The 22274-nt window shown below is 53.0% G+C and overlaps 5 protein-coding genes across 5 annotated transcripts; 3 read left to right on the top strand and 2 right to left on the bottom strand.

Annotated features, from left to right (window-relative positions):
- Nucleotides 1-390: 390 nt before the first annotated feature.
- Nucleotides 391-2329, bottom strand: N7498_004536 (uncharacterized protein; the record flags this gene model as incomplete). Its single annotated transcript, XM_058451598.1, has 3 exons — nt 391-1947; nt 2001-2231; nt 2288-2329. 3 exons carry the CDS (start codon nt 2327-2329, stop codon nt 391-393), a joined length of 1830 nt encoding a protein of 609 aa, XP_058308136.1.
- Nucleotides 2330-2506: 177 nt separating this feature from the next.
- N7498_004535 (H(+)-transporting V1 sector ATPase subunit E) lies at nt 2507-3507 on the top strand (the record flags this gene model as incomplete). Its single annotated transcript, XM_058451597.1, has 3 exons — nt 2507-2629; nt 2704-3215; nt 3271-3507. 3 exons carry the CDS (start codon nt 2507-2509, stop codon nt 3419-3421), a joined length of 786 nt encoding a protein of 261 aa, XP_058308135.1. The 3' UTR covers nt 3422-3507.
- A 165-nt stretch (nt 3508-3672) lies between these two features.
- Nucleotides 3673-6015, bottom strand: N7498_004534 (uncharacterized protein; the record flags this gene model as incomplete). Its single annotated transcript, XM_058451596.1, has 7 exons — nt 3673-4341; nt 4387-4540; nt 4591-4669; nt 4723-4849; nt 4903-4955; nt 5010-5111; nt 5163-6015. The coding sequence occupies 7 exons, from the start codon at nt 6013-6015 to the stop codon at nt 3673-3675; spliced, it is 2037 nt and encodes a 678-aa protein (XP_058308134.1).
- A 2194-nt stretch (nt 6016-8209) lies between these two features.
- On the top strand, nt 8210-12848 carry N7498_004533 (uncharacterized protein; the record flags this gene model as incomplete). Its single annotated transcript, XM_058451595.1, has 3 exons — nt 8210-8671; nt 8731-11894; nt 11948-12848. 3 exons carry the CDS (start codon nt 8210-8212, stop codon nt 12846-12848), a joined length of 4527 nt encoding a protein of 1508 aa, XP_058308133.1.
- Nucleotides 12849-14033: 1185 nt separating this feature from the next.
- Nucleotides 14034-20676, top strand: N7498_004532 (putative tRNA-splicing endonuclease; the record flags this gene model as incomplete). The annotated part of the gene is made up of 4 exons (XM_058451594.1): nt 14034-14056; nt 14116-20371; nt 20426-20521; nt 20581-20676. 4 exons carry the CDS (start codon nt 14034-14036, stop codon nt 20674-20676), a joined length of 6471 nt encoding a protein of 2156 aa, XP_058308132.1.
- Nucleotides 20677-22274: the final 1598 nt, after the last annotated feature.

The raw sequence follows: 22274 nt of genomic DNA, 5'->3' as shown, positions 1-22274 counted from the left end.
ATTAGGGTCTATGTTCGGTACATCCCCCATCCTCCACCACACGGGCATTCAAACAGCCGTATAGCAGCAAAAGAAAACGTGGTATCGTGTCTTTGACTGTGGCATGGCCAGACAGGCTTTCAAAGAGGGAATAAAATAAAGAATCCATCGCGCATCTGACTTGGAAACGTGTGTTGAGATCGAGATCATGCGGATGTGTCTCGACCATCTCGACCGAGACATCGAGTCCTACTGTACATGGTGAAACAAGATAAAGGAAAAGGCCTTTGGTATCAAGAGTTGACGGAAGTCCAAGCAAAGATGGTTTAGATGTGAGAGGTATAGCTTAATGCTCCAAAAAAACCGTCAAAGTGATGACGGCGGATCTCCAGCCTCGGGCCTGTTGCCGGGTTACTCTGGTATATTTCGTGTCGGAGGTAGGCGGACCTCGGCGCGCGGTAATAAAGGCGAAGAGGATCCTTCGTTTACATCGCGGTCGGCTTGATTGCCCGCCCGCGGGCTGGCCCATCGAGATAGATACCGTCGTCCGTGTTGCCAAGCGCCGAAGAGCGTCCTTCTCGATCCAGCGAAAAGTCCTAATATTGGGTTCCGGGCACGAATGGTTTCGCCACTCTCATTCCCACGGTCGCCATGATCTTCTTGGATGGTTCCGTACGCAGGAATGTCCTGCGTGTCCGGTGAGGCAGAGAAGCCCCACAAGCTCTTTCGTCTGCGTTGTGAGCCCTTAAGCCCTGCCAGTGGTGTTGTTGAGCGTCTCCACGCGCCGGTTTGTATCGGCGGAAGGCGACGAGATCCTCGTGTAGGATGATACGGCATCGATCCAATGGTCGAGTGGCGCGCAAGGCCGCGAATTGAGCCGTGAAGGGCTGCACCGCTACTTGAACTGCGAGGCCGTTTGCTGGCAGAGCGCATTTGCGGATCGGAGAAGTCATAGTCGGAGTCGTCAAGCTCAGCCCAGATCGACGCGGCGTTCAGGTCTGCAGCTCCGCAACGGTCACCCGGTCCAATAAGCGGAAGACTGGGAGCTCGGCCGCGTTGATACGTGGTAAAGTGTCGAGGCCGGATCGTGCCAAGGAGAGGCTCTCGTTCTCCAATCTGTGACTCTTCGTCATCCATACCATCCATCAGCTCGGCGGACGCTGGTGAGTGCTCCTCGACGACCGCCATGCCTGGGCCAAGTCCGGTCTGCGTGGTACCAACGGTGGTAACAGCAGCATGACTGTCGATATCCTCTAGACGCCAGGACAGGCATAGAACGCCGCCCAGCAGAATAATTGTCCCCAAGGCGATGAGTCCCGCATGAAGCCCTGTAAGCTGAGACGTTTGACGAAAATAGATCAGGCCATCAAGAATGGCAATGATGTTGTAGATGCAAAACACAAACGGATACAAGATACTGGTACTGCAAAGTTTCAGTCCACGATGCAAGTAGAATAACTGTGTCAGGGCCAGGGAGATCATGGCCAGCAGGATCACCCATGACTGCCACCGGTTGAACTGGTTTTTTCCATCGACCAGTGTGCGCACTAGCAGCTCCACCGCGGACTTGGCCAGCAGCAGCGAGTGGGCTGACAAGATACCACTGACAGCTCCATAGCACATGCCCCGGAACAGCCTAATCCGACTGTGTAGCCGCTGCAGATGCGGTGCAAAATGGCCCGTCGGTGCAGGTTTCATTCGCGACCCCGGTAGACAGTGTTTCAACAGCTTTGATCCAACCAGAATAGATACCACTAGTAAACCCGTTCCTCCCATCCAGATCAGAAAGGGCCGTTGCTGTAGAAGCACCAAAAGCTGGTTCAAGGTATGGGCCGGTTCTCCGATGGCGCCGAAAGTTGCGATCAATATCGCGCCGATGCAAACAAGGAAGGTGCCAGCGAAGGAATATCGAGTGAAGGGCTCGCCGAGGATGAGAGTCGCAAAGATCGTATTAAACACCAGTCCGGACTGTCACCATTTAGTCAACGTCATCCTGCGCTCCGGGGAAGAGAGCAACTAACTGCCTGGAGTGTAGAGAGAACCGGGAGTGGGAGCGTGGTGATCTGAATAGTGCTGCCCACGATATTGGATATCACAAACATACCCATGCCCAGCTGCCATCGCCGGCGCTTGTAGGGAGGGCGGCGCACATCGTACGGGTGCTTCTCGTCTTCGAGGAGGTGAGATTTGCGCTGGAGCGTGAGCCCGATGGCCTGTAAGCTGGTCGAGACAAGCCCGACGAGAATGCCGATCTATTCCACGGCTTTTATTAGCCACTAACACCCGTCATGTCAACATCCACACTCACCGCGACGCTGCCTTGCGGCGACAGGCCACCTAGGTTGCCCATCATAGAGTATGGTACATCGGCCACGGAAAGACCGCAGAGCGCACAGAGTAAATCCACTACCGCAGCAATAAAGCCATGATGTGAGGAGCAGTCAGGGGAGGTAGAGAAAGGGAAGGCTAAACACAATACGGGGAGAACGAGGGGAGGTCTCGGTACTGAAAGCGGACGCCAAGGCAGATGAGCGGATCCGAGCTTAGTTGGACACAACTCCCTTTCTTCCCCACGTCATTCCCCTTCTATACCTGCGTTGATTCAGCAACCGCCATCATGTCGCAAAGTCATGCCCTCTCGGATGATCAGGTAGGTCCAGATCTATTGCTGCCCGCAGTTTCGAACCCCGTGAGCCTCGTTGCTGATCCCTTGAACCCAAACAGGTCGCGGGCGAGCTCCGCAAGATGACCGCGTTCATCCGGCAGGAGGCGCTCGAGAAAGCCCGTGAGATCCAGTTGAAGGCCGACGAAGAATTTGCGATCGAGAAGTCCAAGTTGGTGCGCCAGGAGACCGCCGCCATCGACATCCTCTACGAGAAGAAGTTCAAGCAGGCCGCCATGTCCCAGCAGATCACCCGCTCGACTCTCGCCAACCGGACCCGACTCCGCGTGCTCAGCGGCCGCCAGGAGCTCTTGGACGACCTCTTCCAGCAGGCTCGTGATAAGGTTGCTACCGTTGCTGCCAACGACAAGAAGAAATATCAGACTATGCTGCAAGGGCTTGTCCTCGAGGGCTTGTACTACCTGAACGAGGACAAAGTGGCTGTCCGCTCGCGCAAGAAGGATTCCGATATTGCGAAGAAGGCCATTGAGGAGGCTGCCAAGGAGTTCAAGAAGAATGTCGGCCGGGAGGTGAAGGTCGATCTGGACGAGTCAGAGCCGCTGCCGGATGGATCGTGAGTTATTGAGGCTATTCCCAACGGAATTCCGGGGCTAACAGAAACGCTACAGTGCCGGTGGTGTCTTTATTGTCGGTGGCCAGGGCAAGATCGAGATCAACAACACCTTCGAAGAGCGTCTGCGCCTGTTGGAAATCGATGCTCTCCCCGCCGTCCGCGAAACATTGTTTGGGAAGAACGTGAACCGGCGGTTCTATGATTAGATTTGTTCTCGCTGGGCTCTTCACTTGTATTTTCGTTGTTTAATGGTTCGGGTACCTCTTTGTCTTAACCATCTCCGTAGAGAGGGAGGCTTTCTTGCACATCTCATACCTGACCCCGATTAGGTCAATGTTCCCAAGCGTTTGATTTCTCATCTATCATTGCAGATAATCGGTAACAGATACATGCAGAAAAAATATCTCGCTCTATTATTGAAGGATCGTAAAGTTCGTGACTGTCATTAATCCTCATGCTAGTGCCCGCGGATGGGCATTGCCGTAGGCTCGGTCGTGTCCGCGGAATCAGGTGTCCCCTCGTCGGTGGTATCTATAGCAACTTTCGACTTGAATATATTGCGAATGTTGCCATTCCCCTGCTCTATGCCGTATGTTTTGAAGAGTGTCTTCTTGGGAGGCGGTTTGGACCGCACCGCGTAAAGTAATCGGTAGTGAAGCGCCTCCAAGGTTTCCTTAGCCAACATGCGTTTAAGATGCGAGGCGCCGGAATCTTCAATCGAGCTGAAAATCTTCTTGATCTGCGCTGCCAGCTTGTCGATGGCGTCGTCGAACTCTCTCGCTGTGTCGGCCTGTTTATATCCCAGATCGTGCAGAGCGGAGTTGACGACAATGTCAAGAAGAAGAGCAATAGCAGTTAGCTCGCCGTAGTCGTATTCACCCTTTGCTTTACGTAGCTTCTTATGGAACCGTTCGTCCCGGATCAAGAAGAGGGTGAGGCGTTTGAGGTTGAGAACCGCTTCTGGGGTTTCTGTCAAGGGCTCCGGGCTCTGGAGAAGGAACGCCACGGCGAGGCGGTACCGCAACAGCGAAATCCAGGGTGACGTGGGAAGAATATTCTGTAGCATGCGGTTTTGGAATTGGTGATCTTTGACGGTCCCATAGACCGTTTTGCAGATCCGTCGATTCTGACTAAATCAGCAGTGTCACTTCGGCCTTGGGAATGCACGTACTAAATCCTCCGTATTGGCCTCAGGAACCCTTTCTAGAAGAGCACTGAGAGCACTTTGTAGCTCAGAGCGAAGGAGATTGTTTGCCGTCAATGATGTGTCTAGCGTGATACGTAGCAAGATATGAATAGCGCGCTCCCGAGTATCGTTCGAAAACCTGGTAAATAGTCAGCTTTTCCGTCTGGGTTGTGAGCGATAGTAACTTACAAGTCGGCAGCATCTCGGAGCAAATCAAAGACAGAGAAAAGGACTGATCGGTCCTTGAGTTGAGGATCCTGAGATATTGCTGGTCCGATTTAGATATGCGAAGAACGGAAGTGGAAGGAAATCATGTCTTACGTCCGTAAGGATCTTCGACAATATTTTCTGTGAGATCCAGCGCCTGTGGCTTGGCACCAATATGCCGAAATAGGCAATCGATATCATCCAGACGAATGAGCTGTTCCACGCGTTGAACGGATGTTTGCTACGATCATCGTTAGTGAAGGATCAAGGACGATTGGAACACAATCGACAAACCGTGAAGACCCGGCAATAAGCTTTCCTTAACTCATCCCGAGGCTCGAGTGGAACTGCATCGCGGTTAATCATAGAAAAAAAAAATTCATGGGGGATATATCACGAACTGGAGCGAAAGAGCCAGCAAAGAAGCTCGTCTGGTAGTTGTTGTAACGAGGAGGCATATTCTAGGATGCCTGACTGGAAAGCACGGACTCGAGAGTCGGGTTCTGTCAAAGTCAGTGAAGCTGCAAGCCAGTCAGATATATTTATGAACCAACCTCGCAGAGCAGATAGAGGAGAGTCGGGCGTAAATAGATCTCGTGGAAACTCTGATGTGGCCGGTGTGATCTGCACCTGGTCAAAGAATCGCCAGATCCGGTCCTGGTCGAGAGCTTCAGTTCTTCGAACGGCATCCAACAGACGTCGGAAATCATGTGCATCTTCACTTCCCCCCAAAGCTGATGACAATGCTCCTTCATGAACACGCTTCTTCTTTGATCCCGCGCCTCCACCAGATACAACTTGGTTGCCATTTGGCTTAATTTGCGTGAAACTCGCTTTGACCTTAGCGACATTCGCTTCGGTTTCATTGTAATCAACGGCAGCATGCACTAGTGAATCCAAAGAGTTTTTGTATCTCTTTGGTTCCGAAATGTCGGCGAGGTATGCTTTATCCACACCGGTGGGTTTGATCTCATCCTTGTTCTTCTTGATTACCGGCGCAAGGAGCATATCAGGGTCTTCAAGCGAGCCGATAGAATCAGTGTCCTCCCCGTCAGAGCTGATCACCACTTCCTTGCCGTCTTTGATGATGCGCTGGGAGGCAATGAAGCTCCCAAGAGATGAAGGTGGCGGGCCTGACCCGGTGCTTTGAAAGCTCTGCTCGGATGCAAGAGGCAGGGAGTCCTTGTCACCTGCTGACTGCAACAGGGATGTGTTCAACTGAGTTGCGGGTTCATCTTGGTCCTCCAACGTCAGATCTATTTTCGATGATGGCGGGGGATCGGATAGCGGGGAGGACGGGGCCTCCGAGGGCTCCTTGGGCGAGGGCCTGGCTTTCTTCTCGGGGGTTAGACTCTGGTTGATGCGCGAGAATGCCGGCCGGTGGAAGAAATCAGTAATCTGACCCATCGTGGGTGTCGTGAAGAGCGCAAACCTCAACTACTCCGCGTCGCGTGAAGAACGGCGCGAAGTCACGTGCTTCAATATTTCCTCATCGGGTACTTGATTTGTGTCACTTGAGGTGTGAATATGGCCGTTACGCAGCCCTGAGATGCTTGGCTATTTCTTACATTCGGCTGAGCCCTGTCCATTTGACCTATAAAGGCATCTACGATAAGAGCTTTCGAGAGACATCCCTAACTGATCACCTCACTTGGAAATTCGGCTCACTCCAACAGGCCCATAGAACAATCGAATCTTGGCTCCGCAGACGCGTCACTGCGAGCCCGAGGCAGCGCGGCACTGCGGCACCGCGCAGCATCTATATATACGCTCACGGCAGAGAAAGCCACCTACGAAGTGGCGGGGATCAGTGAGGGTCCCGACCTTGCGTCCGATCTACAGACATGTCTCGTCTGCTAGGCGAGTGCGGGCAAGCTGACTATACGATCGAGTCAGGGGTGAAAGCTGCAGATCTGATTTAGGTTGACGACTCGCACCGTCTGTCTCCACTACGGTTCGCGGTTGATCGCACGGGCTGACGACGCCCGTCATGTTTTGATTGTTGACAGCCCCGACGAATTTAACGTCCTACGACCCTGCAATCTCTCCTACCGAGCTTGGCACGCCGGAGCTAGGAGTTCTCTGGGCATGGCACACCGTGGTGCCGAGGGAAGTCTGGAACAATCGGCAATTCCACTGTGGTCATCAACGGGGCCCGCTTCTGGGAGCCAGTGGACACATTGTGGGCCGGATCCATGCGGCGTCCCGATGGAAAAAAAGGGGAGGATTCTGCCAGGGTTCAGACCCTGGCACAGGAACAGCCCAGTAGCGCGGGACCGACGAGCGGTTTATTAATGCTAATGCCTCTCCCCTTTCTTTGTTTGCATGTCGACGGTTGACCCGAGACTGGAACGATGGAGCCTCGGCTGACTAAGGTGGATGGGACGCTCGTGCCGTGTCGTGGATTCAGGCTTGACGTTCCGCCTCGAACGGTCAAGGTGGCCTCTGCGTTGAGCTTCTTGGGGAATCGGAGTCGGTTGTCGCGAGTCCGATATGGAAGACACCGTGGGCATGTGGCGGAAGGGATAATCCGGATCGGCTCTTCGGCCTGGGAACTGTCCGCTGTATATTATTGTACCACCCGGAAGCTCGAGGAACCCAATGGCCGGTGCTCCAGATGGGGGCTGGAATACGGAGTGGACTCTCACTGCAGCAGTATGACGGAGGCATAACCCCGGTTACATTACCGTGCTAATGCAACTCGCTACTATGTATACGAGGGCTGTGTCGGAGGGGGCCATTTCCCATTTCCAGACCCAATTAGCATATCCATAGTTGCCGAAGTAGGAATCCAATCGTGCCTGAATAACTAATGAATCTGATAATTACTAAACAAGGTAGATCTCCCCGTTGCCACAGTCAGAAATTTAGACCGAACCAGACGGCGCGGCTGGAAGGCCCGGATGAGGCTGGTATGGCCCCGTACCGTAACTATGCCGTCGCCTCGTCCATGTACATCCCCCGCTATACCCATGATATCCCATGATATCCAGGAAGATATCGAGATGGTTACTAGGCGCAAATCAACGGCTGGGTAAATGGCCATCCTGCGACCGAAATGGAATATCCTCAATGGCCACTCCCACGATATCCGAGCAACCTGACAACGCGTCCCGAGTGCCAAGCGACGCTGACCAAGCCGGCATGTAAGCAGCCCGTAATTACGGAAGTTACGGGCCCGAGTCCTGATCCCCATGGTTGTTCACTGCCTCACTCTTCCCGTCTCGCCCCTCGAAAAAAAATAACGTTACCTCCTTCTACCCATCTCCTCTGGCCCGTTTTGCATGGCCCCTCGTGGGTATTACACCCTCTCTCTTTGACATTCCCTCTTGAACGTCTGCCGAGTGTCCCCCCCGATTCTCGGATCTCCCTCTAGACCCATCCTCATCCGGTGTCCAATCTCCCGTTACGCACCTCCACCCTGATCCTGGTCCTTATGACATTGTGACTTTCGTCCTTAAACTCCCTGTTACAAGGTCGTTTCGACTAGATAGCCGCGCGTGGCTCTTGATCCTGGTTCGATAAAACGGATGCTGGTCCGCTTCGTTTCTCAAGACTTTCGTCAAGTTTTATGCCCTGTCGGGGCGCATCAGTAGCCTAGATGGCTTCCGTGCGCTTCCCTGATGACAACCTCGATGTGCCGGATAGCGAGATCCAGGAGACTCCCAGCAACATCTCAAAACCTACCAAGCGGCAAAGATGGGCTACTACGCGGCACGCCGGCTCCGGTGGCGTGCGGAAACGTGTCTCCATCATCGACCGCTTTCACAAACGGTCGGATGTGAGAGACGAGAAGCGTAGGTCCACCGGTGCCAGCTCGACAACCGATAATGCCTCCACGAGCGGCGAGGAATCCTCTGGGCTTGACTCGAACCGAACGATTTACTTCAACATCCCGATCCCCGAATCCGAACGCGATGAAGAAGGCCACCTGAAATTCACCTATCCCAGGAACAAGATCAGGACGGCCAAGTACACTGCCTTGACCTTCGTTCCGAAGAACGTGTGGCTACAGTTCCACAACATTGCGAACATCTACTTCCTGTTCGTTATTATTCTCAACGTACGCCCCCATGGATCCCCGAATCATTAGGCGAAACAATCTGACTGACCTTGCTCTAGTTCTTTCCCATTTTCGGTGCCGACAACCCGGGCCTGAACGCCGTCCCGCTGATTGTCATTATTGTGGTGACTGCGATCAAAGATGCGATTGAAGATTGGGGGCGAACTGTCGTGGATAACCAAGTGAACAACTCCCCCGTCTACCGACTGGTCGAATGGAGTAACGTGAACTCGACCGAAGATAGCATTGGGCTCTGGCGTCGGGTCAAAAAGGCGAGCACTCGTGGCACGATCGCTTCGTACAAGTGGATGAAACGCGTTTTCAACAAAAAGAACGGTGAAACGGCGGATGCCGAGGATGACCAGCGACGCGAGTCTTTCCTAACCACGGCGACCCCTCGAGCATCGGTTTATTCGCATCGCGATTCCATGGCTGCCGACGTCGCGATCCCGATGACCGATGTTCCTTCCCCCCAGCCCGAAGCCCGCGAAGAGTGGCCGAGCCATCCCGAGAACAAGTACCTCTCTCCCGATAGTGCCGCCCGCGAGAGTGTGGTGGCTCCGTCGCCCGACAAGAAAACCGGCACCGTGGTGGACCAAACCAAGGTGACACCCGGCAAGGCTCGGTTCAAGCGTGACTACTGGAAGAACATTCAAGTCGGTGACTTCGTTCGATTGTACAACGAAGAACCAATCCCCGCCGATATTGTGATTCTCTCTACCTCCGACCCCGATGGAGCGTGCTATGTTGAAACAAAGGGGCTGGACGGCGAGACGAACCTGAAGGTCCGGCATGCTCTCCACTGTGGTCGTCAGGTCCGACATGCCCGGGACTGCGAGAGGGCCGAGTTCACCATAGAGAGCGAGGCGCCTCATCCCAACCTGTACAGCTACAACGGTGCGATTCGCTGGGATCAGCGTGATCCGCGGTTCCCCGAAGCTCCCCGCAAGGAGATGGTAGAGCCCGTAACGATCAACAACATGTTGCTTCGTGGTTGCTCCCTGCGCAGTACAGAGTGGGTCCTCGGCGTGGTTGTTTTCACCGGCGGAGAGAGCAAGATCATGCTTAACTCTGGTGCGACGCCTGCCAAACGTGCTCGCCTGGCTAAGGATCTGAATTGGAACGTTATCTACAACTTCATTATTCTGTTCATCATGTGTCTTGTCACTGGTATAGTGAACGGATTCGCATGGGGTGCACCGGACAAGTCTTTAGACTTTTTCGACTACGGTTCCTACGGAGGCACGCCCCCTGTCACAGGTATTATCACCTTTTGGACGGCTGTCATCTTGTTCCAGAACTTGGTTCCTATCTCTCTCTACATTTCTCTTGAAATTGTTCGGACCATCCAAGCAGTTTTCATTCACAGTGACCTTTACATGTACTACGAAAAGTTGGGACTCTATTGCGTGCCCAAGTCGTGGAACATTTCGGATGATGTGGGACAAGTTGAGTACATCTTCTCCGACAAGACCGGTACTTTGACCCAGAACGTCATGGAGTTCAAGAAAGCTACGGTCAACGGTGTGTCTTATGGTGAAGCGTATACAGAAGCACAGATTGGCATGAGGCGCCGCGAAGGTGCCAATGCCGACGAAGAGGCTGCCCAGGCTCGCGCACAGATTGCTGCTGACGGAGTCAGGATGCTAGAAGGCCTCCGTCGTATCCACGATAACCCGTACCTGAAGGACGAGAACTTGACTTTCATTGCTCCGAACTACATCGACGATATTGCAGGGCAATCCGGCGAGGAGCAGAAGAAGGCTGTAGAGCATTTCATGCTTGCTCTGGCCGTCTGTCACACCGTCATCACCGAGCATACCCCGGGCGATCCTCCTCAGATCGAATTCAAGGCACAGTCGCCCGACGAAGCTGCCTTGGTCAGCACTGCTCGCGACTGCGGCTTCACTGTCCTCGGTCGCGCTGGTGATGACTTACTCCTGAACATCATGGGTGAAGAACGCACGTACACCGTCTTGAACACCCTCGAGTTTAACTCTTCCCGAAAGCGAATGAGCGCGATCATTCGCATGCCTGATGGTACCATTCGTCTCTTCTGCAAGGGTGCAGACAGCGTCATCTATTCTCGCCTGGCTCGTGGCAAGCAGCAGGAGCTTCGACGGAAGACTGCCGAGCACTTGGAAGAATTCGCCAAAGAGGGTCTCCGAACCTTGTGTATTGCTGATAAACTCCTCAGTGAGGATGAGTACCACACTTGGGCTCGAGAGCACGACATTGCCGCCGCCGCGATCACCGACCGTGAGGAGAAGTTGGAGAAGGTCTCAAGCGAGATCGAACAAGACTTGATGCTCATCGGCGGTACTGCTATCGAGGATCGACTCCAAGACGGCGTTCCGGATACCATTCAGTTGCTTGCGGATGCTGGTATTAAGCTATGGGTTTTGACTGGTGACAAGGTCGAGACTGCCATCAATATTGGTTTCTCGTGCAATCTTCTCAACAACAACATGGAGCTGATTGTTCTCAACATCGCCGAGGACCAGCGAGAGCAAGCTAATATGGAGCTTGACAAGCACCTGCAGACTTTCGGCTTGACTGGCTCCGACGAAGAATTGGTCGCTGCCCGTCGCAACCACACACCACCCGAAGCCACGCATGCAGTGATTGTCGATGGAGAAACCCTCAAGCTCATGCTTGACGATGAGCTGAAGCAGAAGTTCCTCTTGCTTTGCAAGCAGTGCAAGGCTGTTCTGTGCTGCCGTGTCAGTCCGGCTCAGAAAGCTGCTGTTGTCAACATGGTCCGTCATGGTTTGAACATCATGGCCCTTTCCATTGGTGATGGCGCCAACGATGTCGCTATGATTCAAGAGGCCGATGTCGGTGTTGGTATTGCAGGTGAGGAAGGCAGGCAGGCCGTGATGTCCTCCGATTATGCTATTGGACAGTTCCGATTTCTCCAGCGTCTGCTTCTTGTGCACGGTCGATGGTCCTATCGTCGCCTGGGAGAATGCATTGCCAACTTCTTCTATAAGAACCTGGTATGGACTTTCGCCCTCTTCTGGTATTGTATCTACAACGACTTCGACGGCTCCTATCTCTTCGATTATACCTATATCGTTCTGGTCAACTTGGCGTTTACCTCGCTGCCTGTTATCTTTATGGGTATCTTCGATCAGGATGTCGATGACAAGGTCTCGCTGGCAGTGCCTCAGCTCTACATGAGAGGCATTGAGCGCAAGGAATGGTCACAACTCAAGTTTTGGTTAGTTTTTCTCTGGCTCCTTTTGTGATGCGCAGTTACTAATACCCAGACAGGCTGTATATGGCCGATGGCTTGTACCAATCGGTGATCTGCTTTTTCATGCCCTACATGCTATACCAAGCAGCGAACTTTGCCACCGAAAGTGGCCGTGATATCAACGATCGAACGCGTATGGGTGTCCTGGTGGCGACTTGTGCCGTGCTTTCTAGCAACACGTACATCATGATGAACACCTACCGCTGGGATTGGTTCACGGGTTTGATCAACGTGATCAGTTCCCTTCTGATCTTCCTCTGGACCGGTATTTACTCTTCGTTCACCTCGTCGGGCCAGTTCTACCAGTCGGCTGCCGAGGTTTACGGTGCGCTGAGTTTCTGGGTTGTGCTGCTCGTAACATGCATAATCTCTCTGCTCCCTCGCTTCACATACAACGCTGTTCAAAAGGTCTTTTTCCCACTCGATGTTGATATCATCCGCGAGCAGGTGACCATGGGCAAGTTCAAGCATCTGGACGCATATGATGATGTTTTGCCCCCAAAAGCGGGGGAGGTGGCCGCCGTCTCGAGTGATGAGTCGGCCACCTCCTCGGAAATAACGAAGCCCATTCAACCCATCATGAAGCAAGATCCTTTCAACCCCGATGAAGAGCAGTCTTTCTACTCGCCTTCCGTCGCTCACACCAACGGCCACAATCCCCGCAGTCAGAACGGTAGCAATGGCACCAACTACACCGCGAGCATCGATCAGCACCCGAGGCCACAGCCGGTGGACTACTTGCGACGATCTCATGACCGGACTCGTCATTCCTTCGAACGGGGGCGGCAAAGTTTCGAGCAAAGCAACGACTTCACCTCGGCCGCTATGCTTCAGCGAATGGAATCCAGCCACATGCACGAGCCTGCCCAGGATCCCTTCCAAGCACCCGGCGAGCTTCCTGGACATAACATGATTTGAGGCGCTGTGAATTTGCATAGACCTACTCTGACGACCTGTCATTGACGATGATTCCCCCGGCAGGCTAGCGAGATCTGGTCTCTTGGTGCTGTGGTGTTTTCTTTTTTTGCCCTTTTTTTTTTTCTTCCATTTTACATCCCATTGAAAGCCTTGATATTCCCCTGATAGAAAGCAGGCGTTTGGTATACTAAATTCGGATGGAGGCTCGGCGCATCTTTTGCTTTTGCTCTCCCTCGTCATTCTCTTTACTATGTGGCAACCCCACCCTCCGGTGGTTTCCTCCGCTCCGTGATTTTCACTTGTTTCATACTGTCCTCAACCTTTTGTACAAAAGCGTTCTCTACCTTACTGCAGACGTGCACGACTCCCGCATCTCATGGCTTCGCGTTTTTCAACATTTGCTGGGGTTATTTCCTTCGGATTTTGCTTTTCTACAGTTGTCTTCCTGGAGAAGGTGGGAGCCCGGGGACGAGATTCATGTATTCTATTCCACGCCCTCCACGAGGAAAGTATTTAATGCGGCTATTTATGAATTCTGTGCACTTTAAGTATCGTATAACACAGGGTGAAGCAGCCCTGTATACCTAGTGAATAGTGAAAGATGTAGACGTATAGGATTCCCACTCGGGTTCAAGTGAAGCGCGTAAACGCGTCCAGGTGGCTCACCGCCTGTGCGATCTGCCAAGTTCTGCCCGCGTTTGTTACTTGGGGATTTTCCAAGGTTCCTTTTGTTCGACACCTCCTCGAGGGCTGTAGCATCTGGTCGGAAAAGCCTGCCTCCCTGCTTGATCTTGGCTTCATCTGGTCATTTTATGCTTCTCATCGTTCTTTGCGACTGGTAGATGAGCAGGGGCTCTTCAGCACCGGAAAGTTCCAGCTCTTGATTAGAGCTTAACTTCACCTTGTTCTCCTATTTCTGCAAGGCGTCTCTGCTTAGAAGCTTCGCTGCTGGAACACTGTGTGGTGCCCTTCATTTTATTTTATTTTTTCACCGATCACCACTCCCAAACAACCATTCTTCATCTCCCTCCACGACCGAGATCAAACACATCCATCCGCACACAAACATTTCTCAGGCCCATCAGTCATCTTAAGAGATGCTCTAAGATACCATCGTTGCGAACAAGGAATGTGCGGTGGAATTCAGTCTGAATCTCTGTATCTCTCCTCTGTGTCACTGCAACTATGGAGTTTGTGGATGCGATAGGGTAAGCTGCAAAGGATTGTGGAATGCTAGCCGACACTGACCACGATTTATCTCATTTAGAGAATTAAAAGCTCTCCCAGAGGGCACTCACCTCCTATGCCCGCGACAGAACGACGACGACTATGCACGATATGACGATACGGACCAAGTGGACGAAAAGGGAATCAGCGTCAAGGCCCGGGTCGCAGAAGCCACAGCACGCAAGGAGAAATTTCTCTCGTCCATGCGTATTCTTGCCTACAGTGCAGATGGCGTGGAAGAGCTTCAGTCCTGGGTTTTGTCCAAATTGGACGAAACGTTGGAAAAATGCGACCTCTGCATCAAGCAATATTACACCGGCAAGATCTGGCTCATGGACCAGCTGAAGGAAGAGAACTATCAGGAAGAGGACATCGACGCTTTCTCCCAGAAGGTTGACGAATGGGACGTCAAGCGTATCATTCGGAACTTGACGACGGCCACAACACAGCTGAGAAGCGTCCCGCGAGAGAAAATTGCGTTGGATATATTGGATCGGGCTGGCTTGCTGTCCATATTCGAGACATTGAGCTGTGAAGCTATGCTGCGAAATGACAGCTATCTGAAGCAGTACTTCGATGAGCCATTCCAGCTCATTCAAACGAAACGAAGTCTGAAGATCTCTGATTACGTCCCTGCTGTCACCCGCTTCCTTTTTGACCCGGTCCAACAACGCAATGTATGGGCTCTTCAAACGTGGATGCGGTATGCTCGTCCACCTACCGCACTGGAGTTTGATTGGGCCATTCGAGATGGCCTCCTAAGTGCGCTGCAGACTGCCTCTCTGCCGCAAATGCAGCAGCCCATGCAGGCGCATTTTGCCGTTATCCAGCGTTTGTGGCGGGGCATGCAGCTTATCGTACGGAGGTTGGACAAAGAACAGATCACTCACCAACTTCGTGCTTTGGATATTGACCCCTGCCGGTTGTCGGTGGATCACCTAGCGTTGCCAACCCCCGGATTGCGCTTCCTCTTGAATACTATTCAGACTTTACTGGAGAAAGCTCCAGTTGATTTCTGGGATGCCATGCAGACCATCTCACCTCAGGCCATCATGGAACATACCATCCACAACCCGCAATTCAAGGCCTTCCTCCTCCAGACGACAGAAGGCGAGGCGTACGAGAGGTCTGCATTGAAGGACATGCTCTCGTGGATCAACCCGTTCCTGAACTCTCTGAAAGGAGTCCATCAGCCATCTGCCTGCCGTTACTTGGTGGGCCAGTTGTTGAAACGCCTCCAAGATCCCCAGTATCCCAACCTGGCTCGCTATCGTTGCTTCCATGTTGGGTTGACTAGCCTTCTCCAAACTCTCCGCCGTTTTACAGACCATGAAGCTTCAAGAGGCTCTGTTGAACGCGTGGTGCTTCAAGAAACCATGGATGTCTTGAAGGATACAATTAGCGTCATCCTTGACCCACCAACCTTCAATATCGAGCAAGGGAAGCAACTGGATATCATCTCTCTCTGTATGGATGTCGTCCGCAATGCCCTGGCTCTGGAATGTCAATCCCTCAAGAGTGATTATGAGGTTATTCTGAAGCATGGTACACTCTCTCACGGCGTGTCTACCTATACGGGACCCATCTGGGACGCAGTTATCAGACACCTTCGTCAGGATAAGCTTACTCTCTCAACGGCAGCCCTGCTGGGAATTCTGCCACTTGTGGGCCTGGAGAAGTTTCCCACCAAAGGCGAGGACAACCCGGAGAAGACTCACTTCAACATGATCTATGGTCATCTCACCCACCTCTCGTGCCAGATCATCGAAAGGCTCGCCGAGTTCAGGCCAGACCATCTTAACACCCTATTCCAAAGCCAAGACACCAGCAGTGCGCTCATCTCCACTCTCTTTGCAGCCGACCTGAACACCTACCAAGCTTCGGTGGACTTGATCAAGAACGTTAGTGGTCATTCCGCCAGGCGGGATGCCATCTCGTACCTGCTCGAAAAGTTTTTCACCACAATCATGTATGGCCTCAGCTGGTCATTCCGTCGTATCTCCAACATGAAGACATTTGCCCCTGCCCCGAGAATGCTGCACACAGGCACCGATATCGTAGAGATTCTGTGTAACCAATCGACGGGCATGCTGCGAACGCGCACCTTCTCGGATCGTCGAGAGATTCTGTCGCTGCAGAAGCTCTGGGAGTTTCTGTGGCAGGCATTGACCACCATCTTCGACGAGACCGAGGCGTGGCACATCAGGGGAAATGATAAGTCGGTGATGCTGGAGTTCTGTCGTGACACGATCCAGTTTGCCGACTTTCTGTTCGATCAATATGGAGTCTTCCTGGGTGCCGTAGGTGCTGCAGGGGATGATGCCAGTAAAGCTGCATCCGAGAACTTCCTCAGGTCGCCCACGACCACGATGAGTGCCATGGTCAAGTGGTTGCGTCTAAAGGACGACTACTTGGCCACGACGCTGGTCGGCTTAGTAGCCAAGTTACTGCGGCGCCTGGGAGGATTGAATGTGACAACAGTAAAGCAGGACGCATTGAGCTTTATTGAGGGTGTTGCAGTGAACGCAACAATCAAAACCATTCTCACCCCGCGCGACAAAGCAGAACTGGTACGTTCCCTGGAAGCGTATTACAAGAAACCTGTCGTCACTGCCTCCACTGCTTCACTCAAGAAGCAATCTTCCATTACTTCCTTTGCCAAACCCTCCGATATCTCGAGTCCTTCTTCTCGTGCCCCCTCGGACGATGACTACGATGACGACATTAATGTCAAGACCCTTCTCGAACTATCTCACTCCGTTGAACTGAACAAGGACCGCCTCGCTGCCAAACAAAAATCCGAGCAGGCTAAGATGTCGTCCGCGGCTGTTGCCCGGCGCCCACCCGTCTCCAAGTCGATCGTGCCTCCACGGCCCAAGGATGACGCTACTAGCGTGCTCTCCTTCCGTGAGAAGCGCGAGCGTGAGAAGGCGGCCAAGAAGAAGCGTGATATGGAGGAACTGGCGAGATTGAAGAAGAGCCTGCCTGCGCGTGGTGTCGCGGAGCAGACTGCCGAGCAGGGCTCTGGCATTAAAGGTATTGGCATTAAGGGTAAAGATCATGCAATTCCTGCAGAGAGTATGATGGTTTCGTCCGGGTCTGACACGGATTCTGAGAGTGAAGATGAACTCGATAAAGAGTTATTCGGCGCAAAGCCCAAGAAACCAGATGCCGTGGCCGCTTACGAACAGAGCAAGAAGCAGTCGTTGCAGCAGCAGCCCATTAAAAAGGTCAAGCGACACCGTTCGATGAAAGACATGCGTGCTCGTCTGTCCCCGGATCTTTCGTCTCTCCACCACTCCATCTTGTCCTGGGATTTCTTCTCAAGTGGCGACCTTCCGCCGACCCTGGATCGCGACGATTACACACTCGTATCTAACACCTTCCGCTCTTGCGCGGATTATCAGAGCACTTTCGAACCCTTGTTGATTCTCGAGGCCTGGCAAGGATTCCAACAGGCTAAGGAAGAAGGCGGCTTCCGACCTTTCGAAGTCAAGATCATGTCCCGCTTGACCGTCGACTCGTGGATTGAATTCAGCACCCAGCCCCTGGGTCTGCCCCCAAAGGACTTCTTTATCGGCGAAGGTGACCTGGTCCTGTTTTCCAGCTCCTCCAATCCCACTGCCGATTCCAGTGTGGGCCATTTGCTCGCGCGCGTCTGCGGCGTCAATCGCAAGGGTGGTAAACTGGAAGTCACGTACCGTATGAATCCTGGATCCAGCAAGTTCTTGTCGTCATTTGGAACTGGTTCCACGGCCTGGGGAGTCAAGGTCACCTCCTTAACTCCGGTAGAGCGAGAGTACGGTGCCCTTATGGCCCTGCAGTACTATGATCTGTGTGAGGAAGTTGTGCTGGCCAAGCCTTCACCTATCTTGAATTACTCCGACGCAAAGCTGCAACCCATCATGGACAACTACAGCATCAATCTCGCTCAAGCCAAGGCGATCAAATCCGCTTTGGATAATGATGCGTTTACTCTTATCCAAGGCCCCCCTGGTTCCGGAAAAACCAAGACCATTGTTGCCCTTCTCGGGAGTCTCTTAACGAATGTCCTTGGCAACACCTCGATCTCAATTGGATCAGGCCATCAAGCCCCCAATCGAGCATCGTCCCGAAAGATTCTGGTCTGTGCACCCAGTAACGCCGCCGTGGACGAAATAGTCATGCGATTAAAGGACGGCGTCAAGACCACTCGAGGTCGTCACGAGAAGCTCTCGGTTGTTCGCCTGGGTAGAAGTGATGCAATCAATACGAAGGTGCTGGATGTGACCCTTGACGAGATGGTCAATGCCCGTCTCACCCAAAACCCCGCCTCTGGCAGCAACGTCGACATGCAAAAGCTGTACGAGGAGCACAAGACCACCGACACTCGTTTCAAGGAGACCCGTTCGTCTCTGGACGAGTGTAGAGCCAAGGGACTGCCTGCCCCTGAGGAGCTTGAGCGTGAGTTTGAGCTCTTGAAGAAGAAAAGATCGCAATTGAGTACGGACATCGACAAGGCTCGCGACCAGGTTCATACCTTGGCTCGTAATGCCGACATGCACAAGCGTCGCATCCAGCAAGAGATCATCGATGAAGCGCATGTCATTTGCACCACTCTCAGTGGTTCCGGCCATGAAATGTTCCAGTCCATGAACGTCGAGTTTGAGACCGTTGTTATTGACGAGGCGGCTCAGTGTATTGAGTTGAGCGCTTTGATTCCACTCAAGTACGGCTGTTCAAAGTGTGTCCTCGTCGGTGATCCGAAGCAGTTGCCCCCAACGGTTCTCTCAAAGATGGCATCCAAATTCCAATACGAGCAGAGTTTGTTCGTTCGCATGCAGAAGAACCACCCCAAGGATGTGCATCTGCTGGACGTCCAGTACCGTATGCATCCGGACATCAGTCGCTTCCCTAGTCTTACTTTCTACGATGGTAAGCTCCAGGATGGTGCCGACATGGCCAAGCTTCGAGCCCGTCCCTGGCATCAGAGCGAGCTGTTGAGTCCCTACCGATTCTTCGATGTCCAAGGCATGCAGCAGAGTGCGACTAAGGGTCATTCTTTGATCAACTACGCGGAATTGCAAGCTGCGATGCAGTTGTACGAGCGACTCGTGACGGATGTCAAGGACTACGACTTTGTGGGGAAGATCGGCATCATCACGCCTTACAAGGGCCAGCTGCGTGAAATGAAGCTCCAGTTCGTGGCAAGATACGGTGAAGACATTCTCAAGAAGATTGATTTCAATACGACCGATGCCTTCCAGGGAAGGGAGAGTGAAATCATTATCTTCTCTTGCGTTCGTGCTTCGAACAAGGGTATTGGTTTCTTGGCTGATATTCGCCGTATGAACGTCGGTCTTACTCGTGCCAAATCCTCGTTGTGGGTGCTGGGTAATTCACAGGCTCTGATGCAGGGTCAATTCTGGCGAGGTCTCATCAATGATGCCAAGGGACGCAATGTCTACACCGAGGGCAACATTACCAGAATGCTGGAAAGGCCGCAATTTACAGGTTACAAGGATGTCGAAATGGTGGACATCGATGCTTCCGATGCCCCTGGCACACCGGGAGATACGCCATCGATGCATTCAGTCTCTCGTCCATCCTCAGAGCCAGTTGGACTTGACTCTCCTTCGGTCTCAATGTCGGCCTCTGCGTGCGGCACACCTCCGATGCCTTTGCCCGAAGGGCCCTCCGGCGGACCAAAGGGTTTGGATGAAACAAAGATGTGTGGAATCTGCGGTAGTGGCGAGCACTACACCCATCACTGTGATAACGCAGATGCCAAGGAAGCCGCTCGCGGACAGTGTTACCGGTGCAAAGAGTACGGCCACTCCAAGTTCTTCTGCGACGCAGAACGCTGCCTCGAGTGCGGCGAGATCGGTCATTCTTCCCTCAAGTGCCAGAATCCAAACGCACTCCCGAAGCATCAGAAGCTGCGCCTCCAGAACGAAGAGCGCCACCTGCAAGAACAACGGAAACAAAATACGGAGCGCCAGCGCCAGCGACAGATGGGTGGCCATGGTCGGAAAGTCCCCGTCGTGCAGGCAACTACTCACACGCCGTCATCCAACGCCGAGAGCTTGAACAGCAAGCGCAAGCGAGCGGACTCGACTACCGATGCACCCCGGGCCTCGCGCCCGCGCACCAACCACCCGAATGCGCCGCCGCCAAACGCGCCAAGGGGCCCTGCTTCCGGAGGTCATCCGCATGCTCCTAGGAATCCTGCTCCTAAAGGTGCTGCGAGTGCTCCGAGTGCCCCGAAGAACGCTCCTAAAGGCCCAGCGGGCTCGCGAACCCCCGCTCCCCCGGGTGTAAGTAGCAATTTCTGGACTGGACACCCTCACGATACTCTAACACCCACGCAGGGCCTCATCAAACCTTCGCGCGACGGCCCATCTTATCCTTCAACCGGAAATCAGCCAATGCCGGGACTCCAACCGTCGGCGCCCCGAGCCGCACAGGTAAGCGTTTATTTGGTCGTTTAACACTTCTTTCTGATCTATCGATCTAATCTATTTAGTCACCTCACGCACCCCAGTCCAGGCCTCGCCCCCCTCCACCGCGCAAGAAGAAGGAAGTGGACCCCTTCATCCGACCCAAACCTCGGAGGAAGTAGTGTCTCACCTCCCTTTCTCTGTGAATTTCCACCCTTTCCACTATCTTTGGCTGCCATCTCAACGGCACGCATTTCCTTCCCTGGGCGCTCCTTATTTTCTCCACCGACATCCACGTCATACCCAAGGACGCAAACACTGTTTCACTACGGGACGGAACTGACTCGTAATGAACTCGAGTCACGGAAGTATCCCGATCCAGCATCAGAAGGCGTTGAGGATCTGGGAGGATCACCGTGTACAATGCATAGATCTGTATTAAAGCATTGGGACGTTTAAGTCCCACAATGATTATTTCGTTAGAATGTTCTCCGAGAATTCCGGAGAACCAGCCAGAAATTCCCCGACCGTGGGGTAGTAGCCGTCCGGTGACAGGTGGAGAGGATTGACAGATCTCGTCACAGATCTCATCACAGATCTCGTCGTGTCGTGCAGTAGAGTCTCCGCTGAGGGAGATCGCGGGTCTTCCAATGTCCGTTGTATGTGGCCCACCGGTACTTGTGGATTCTGGGTACTTTGTTTTCCAATTTTCGGATACGAGACTAGAATCGTTGATATCGAAGGTTTAAACCGGAGAATAATAGCGAAGGTGGGAGATCCGAAACGCAAGGGCGGTCGATCACTCGCAATAGAATCGTCGATCCAAATGTCTCCCCTCATCATCCTCTTGCAACCGACGCTGACTGACGCACAAATTAATGAACACTCACAAATATCGAGCTGCATCAAGTCTCCGATCGGCTCAGTCGACCCGCCCCGGGAACCTTGGAATGATCCGCGCGGTGCGAACGCGAGCGACCTGACACCTCACATCCTGACGTCTTTTACTTTCCACAGGAGGGGTGGCCCAACTTCCTGGGTCCAACTGACCGATCGGGTTGAAATGATGCAGTACCCTTGCGCGTGCACCAAAAGCCGCTGGGGAAGAAAGGAAGTCCTGGTTCTTTATCCTGTTCCTGTTCCTGTTCCTGTTCCCGTTCCCGGTGGTTCCTGGCCATGCAGACCTGATCGCACCGATGGCAAATGGTAGGGATTGCACATTGCGTGAGATGAAATCAGGATACTCGATATGTCCAGATCCAATCAACAACCTGCATTAGCTCCCAGTTTGCCAATCTCACCAGCTGCTGTATCATATATGGCGGCCATCCGATCCCGAACTACTGCCACCGGGGTTTGTACATTATGGCCTTTCCTGGATGGACGATCCTGCATTGTGGTCGAGCTAATGAGACTAGCTTCAGCCATATCTGTGCCCTTTCCTGGCTACCTGCATCATGATCGCCCTCTCTCCAAATGAGAGATGACAGCTCAACTTTAAATGCTGCACTGTTATAAACCCACTCACTGCCGGTTGCCTTGTCTCAGTTGGCTTTTCCAGCTCACTTGCTCTTCATTCTCATTTGATCCTAGACGACGCCTCTCGTTATCGCTGTACATATTGCCCTGTCTTTGCATTAACTATACCCCCGTCGTGGAGTGGGGCTCCATTGCCACTTATATGTCTTCTTCCTTCCTCCTTTCTCTGTCAGTATAGGTAGGCTCGTCTTCCCTGGCTCTCTCCTTTTCTTTTCTTTTCTTTTTTGAAATACGAAAATGC

This window comes from Penicillium cinerascens (assembly GCF_028974065.1).
Source record: "Penicillium cinerascens strain IBT 15544 chromosome Unknown contig_5_segment0_segment0, whole genome shotgun sequence".
Taxonomy (NCBI): domain Eukaryota; kingdom Fungi; phylum Ascomycota; class Eurotiomycetes; order Eurotiales; family Aspergillaceae; genus Penicillium; species Penicillium cinerascens.
Note: the sequence above shows the minus strand (reverse complement) of the source record. Positions and strands in the feature narration are given on the sequence as shown.